Source organism: Tupaia chinensis, unplaced genomic scaffold, assembly GCF_000334495.1.
Source record: "Tupaia chinensis unplaced genomic scaffold, TupChi_1.0 Scaffold000632_1, whole genome shotgun sequence".
In the NCBI taxonomy this organism is placed as follows: Eukaryota; Metazoa; Chordata; class Mammalia; order Scandentia; family Tupaiidae; genus Tupaia; species Tupaia belangeri.
Genome location: NW_006160152.1, coordinates 419,692 through 424,118, shown reverse-complemented (window position 1 = coordinate 424,118; position 4,427 = coordinate 419,692). Strand labels below are relative to the sequence as shown.

The window sequence follows — 4,427 nt, the reverse complement described above, 5'->3', positions numbered from 1 at the left end:
TTTTTATTTTGGAGAGGTTTTTGCTACAGGGCGCGTGCGCTGGCCAGAAAGACAGAGAGACACAGAGAGACAGAAAGCGAGAAATCACCCCCCCAGGAGGGATGACCACACCACAATCCCTTCTCCTCCATTCTCCTCTCAGGATCTTGGGCACGCACGCACACGCGCCCGGTGTGAGTTTAAGCCACCAGGTCTGGGACTCGAACTGCAGTTGACTACAGGGCAGTCCGGTGACATAGCCATTATGCCAACTGCTAGTCCCTGATTGTTATTTTTGAACTTGCTATAGGGCGCATACATTAACTAGAGAGAGAAGCAACCTGCCAGGTCCGGGACTCGAACCATGGTCAGCCATGTGGGAGTCCAGCACCTCAGCTACCATGCCACCTGCTGGCCCGTCGCAGTCGTTTTAAATGACATACCAAGCAGTAGTTGCACCCACTGTCTCCTCCATGCATATGAGGGAACAGCCTTTCTAGCCTCTCAACTCCCTGTGGTTGGTTTCCAGGGGAACGCAGAACGATCGTGTCATGCACACGGATTGTGAACAAGACCACGACTCCGGTGAACGACAGTGACTGCCCTGAGGCAAGCCGCCCAGAGCCCCAGGTCCGGAGGTGCAACTCCCACCCATGCCAGTCACGGTAAGTGGCTGTATTCTGCAGCTTGAGCCCATCAGGGACTGGGTCCCACCCCTGCGAATGGAGAAACCGTGGTACACAGTGCTATAGGCTCGCTCTGGGCTGTATTTCTGCTTGCTCGAGAGACCGAGTTTCTAGCTGTGGAGTCAGCGCTCTGGTGGAGATGAACAATCCTAGCTGGAAGGTGCCCTGTAGGAGACCTTGAATAACATCTCACAGAGAGGCCAGCAGGGGGCGTGGTGGTTCAGGTGCTGGATTCCCACATGGCCGACCATGGTTTGAGTCCTGGACCTGATAGCTTGCTTCCCCACTTTCCCTTTTTTTTCACTGTGGTCAAATGAAAAAAAACAAAAAACAAAAAAAACAAATAATGATGACAAATTTAAAAATTAAATGAATAATTGTTTCAAATGACATCTCACATAGAAAAAAAAAAGCCATCACTTCCTACTTTCAGTTAGTACCTGATGGCTCTCCCAAATTGGTGTGTCTTAGAGAAAAAAGATGCCCTAGAAACAGGATGTCAACAGTTGATTCTGCGGTCCCATTGATACTATTGGTGACAAAGATGAGATGGGACTCAGAGAGCCAAGCTCCAGGTCACCCTCCACATTCCTAGCCATCAGCCTCCCCAGCAAGGGTAGAGTCTGAGTACCCGGGAGTAAGTGCGCATGCAGGTTGATATTTGTGGTTGACCTGTTTTGGTGGCTACAATTAACGCCCAGGAGTGGCAGATCTGACGTTCAGGGTTTGCAGTTTATCTGGACCTCTGTCCCAGTCCCGACACCCGCGGCCGTCTGATACGCATGCTCTGGAGTGAACTCTCTCTGGTTGTCCGACCTGAATTGGATGAAATGTGCTCTTGAGTTGAGCCTCTTTCTGTCCTCGTTGTCTGGTGAGATTTTACCTAGCACTAGGGCTCTGTTACGTGGTGTAAGATTATACCTCTTGACCTCCTGCCATGCTCAGAGTCGAGATAAATGGTATTGGTTCCGTGGTTCTGTGGGTCGTGGCCAGGCTTCGCTGTGGCAGTTTTTCGGGTTGCTTAAGTTCAGATCACACTGCTTACTTGCGTATGTGTTTCACGGAGCCTGTGGGTTTTGTAGCAACCTCCTTTGCTTTGTCAAACTCTTAAAATGTAAGAGAGAGAGAGAGAGAGAAATAAAGAAAGAAAAACAGGGCAGTGAGACCTATTTCATTGATTTTATGTGCTCATTGGCAACTTCGGAATGAAATTCAGGGGCCAGCAGGTGGCGTGATGGTTAAGGTACTGGACTCCCACATGGGCAATCGCGGTTCAAGTCCCGGACCCAGCAGCTTGAAAATCATGCCGAGCATGTGTGCCCAAGATCCTGAGAGAAGAGTGGAGGAGAAGGGATTGTGGCATGGTAATCCCCCCAGGGATGCTTTTTCACTTTCCTTCTTTCAATCTCTCTCTTTCTCTTTCTTTCTCTGAGAAGCACACACACCCCATGGCAAAAACCTTAAAAACTATTTTTTTTAAGGTGCTGGCATGTGGCATAGTGGTTAAGGTGTTGGACTCCCCCATGGCAGACTGCAGTTTGAGTCTCTGGCCTAGTAACTTGAAACTCACACCAGGCTCATATGCATGTGTGCCTCGAATCCCAAGATGATAATAGAGGAGAAGAAATTGTGGCATGCCTCCCCCCAACTCTCCGCTTGGGGAGTGATTTCTCACTTTCTGTTTCTCTGGCGAGCACATGAATACCATAGCAAAAAAAAAAAAACTCAAAAAAAATTTTTAAAAAAGCTTTTTTTTATTTAATAAAGAATGAAATTCAGGGCTGGATGGTGGTACAGTCGTAAAACGTGATGCTCCGCAAAGCCAACCCACATGGAGAGGTCCCTGGTTCACATCCAGAGAGGTCCCTGAGTATGCTGGGCACTTGTATGCCTGTTAGTTGGGGGTGGATCATGGCATCAAGACCAATCGGAGGTGCTTTCTCTGTTCTCTCCGTTTATCTCTCTCTCTCCTGAAAAAAAAAATTAATTAATAAACTTAAAAAAAAAAAAAATTCCACCCTAATACTGAATGCCTCTGCAGAAAGGAAGTGCCCACTGTAGAAAGTCTTCTTAAGCATCTTGGGTATGAATGGCCACCCTGCAAGTCAATCAACTGGACAGCCAACCAATCAGTCACATGTAGCACCAAAGAAGGAGGGACTTGTCCCTGTAAAGACTCAGTGATTGGACAGGCCAGTCTCTCCTCTAGAAACCAAAGATGACTCGGCCCTAGTGAGGTAATTAGAAATTAGGATAGATTTGGGATTAGTAGATGCTATAATGGTTACCTTGCTGGGGCCCCACACAGTCAACTGCATTTTGGATCCTGGATCCAATGGCTTGAAACTCAAGCATAGCACGTATACATGCATGCCTAAGATCCTGAGAGGAGAATGGAGGAGAAGGGATTGTGGCGTGGCCATCCCCCAAGCATGACTGAACAAAAAGGTCTTAGGAATCATTCAAGAATCATATTTTGGGCCAGCACATGACTTGGAGGTTAAGGTGGCTGGATTCCACAAGGCCAGCTTTGCAGTTCAAGTCCCAGACCCAGTAACTTGAAAATCATGCCAGGCGCGTGCGTGTGCGTGCTCAAGGTCCCCAGAGGAGACTGGAGAAGAAGGGATTGTGGTGTGGCCATGGCCCCTGGGGGGTGCTTTCTCACTTTCCCCTCTCTGTCTCTCTCTGGTAAATGCACGTGCTCTGCACACACAATTAGTTACACCTGCATTTGGATACTATTTTAGAATCTATATCTTTAAAGAATTATGCGTAGACCGCAAATAAAGTGGAACCAAATCAGAGCTGCTGTGATTCAGTTGAGACTCGTGATGAACAAGTGCGGGTCGGCCCCCTCCCCTGCCACGGTAGGCACACGGCACCTCTGCGGAGCTCCCAGGAACAGCGTTAAACAGCTGTCAGCCGAGGGTTCTGCTTCCTGTAATGATCAAGTCGCTCATTCGAACCAGCCCTTCCGCAGATAACAAGTAGGACGTTGCGGAAATATAAAAGACGACCGTTTTGAAGCAAGAAGGCAGGCAGAAACTGGAGGGAAATAGGCAAGTGAGAGGAGAGGATGACAGTGCATTCATTCCGCAGGTTTATCGTTTTTCAACCAAGTAGAGGCCCTAGTTGGATCCTTGTAAGACAGCTAAGGTTCTGGTAGGTACCAGGCTGGCTCTGTAGAGGAATGGTTAAAGGAGTCAGATCCCACATAGCTTACCATAGTTCGAATCTCAGCCCCAGCAGGGACTGGAAAAACATGCTGGTCCCATGTACGTGTGTGCATCAGATCCCCATGGGATGGAAGCTGGAAGCCGTGTGATTACAGCATAACCACGCCCCATCAGGGGAGGGCTTCCTAGCTCTCTCTGTCCTTCTGTCTCTCTCTGATGAGTACATGTGCCCTCTGGCAGTTAAAAAAAATACATGGGTGGGAGCCAGCAGTTAGCGTAATGACTCCCACGTAGTTGGCCACGGTTCGCGTCCCGGACCCGGTGGCTTAAAACTCACGCTGGGCGCATGTACGTGCGTGCCCAAGATCCCGAGAGGAGAATGGAGGAGAAGGGATTGCGGCGTGACCATTGCCCCTGGGGGGTGATTTCTCGCTTTCTGTCTCTCTGTCTCTCTGTCTGTCTGGCGAGCGCACACGCCCTATAGCAAAAAAAACACAAAAAACAAAAAACATAGGGGACCAGCAGGTGGCGTAGTGATTAAGGTGCTGGACTCCTCCATGGCTGACCGTGGTTTGAGTCTCAGACC

At 49.1% G+C, this 4,427-nt stretch overlaps 1 protein-coding gene across 1 annotated transcript in view; it reads left to right on the top strand.

Moving 5' to 3' along the window:
- Positions 1–4,427, top strand: part of ADAMTS17 (ADAM metallopeptidase with thrombospondin type 1 motif 17) — a 269,537-nt gene that overhangs the window by 226,869 nt on the left and 38,241 nt on the right. The window contains exon 21 of the mRNA XM_027776149.1: positions 509–644. Within this exon, the coding sequence (XP_027631950.1) occupies positions 509–644 (136 nt within the window). The remainder of the gene's footprint in view (positions 1–508; positions 645–4,427) is intronic.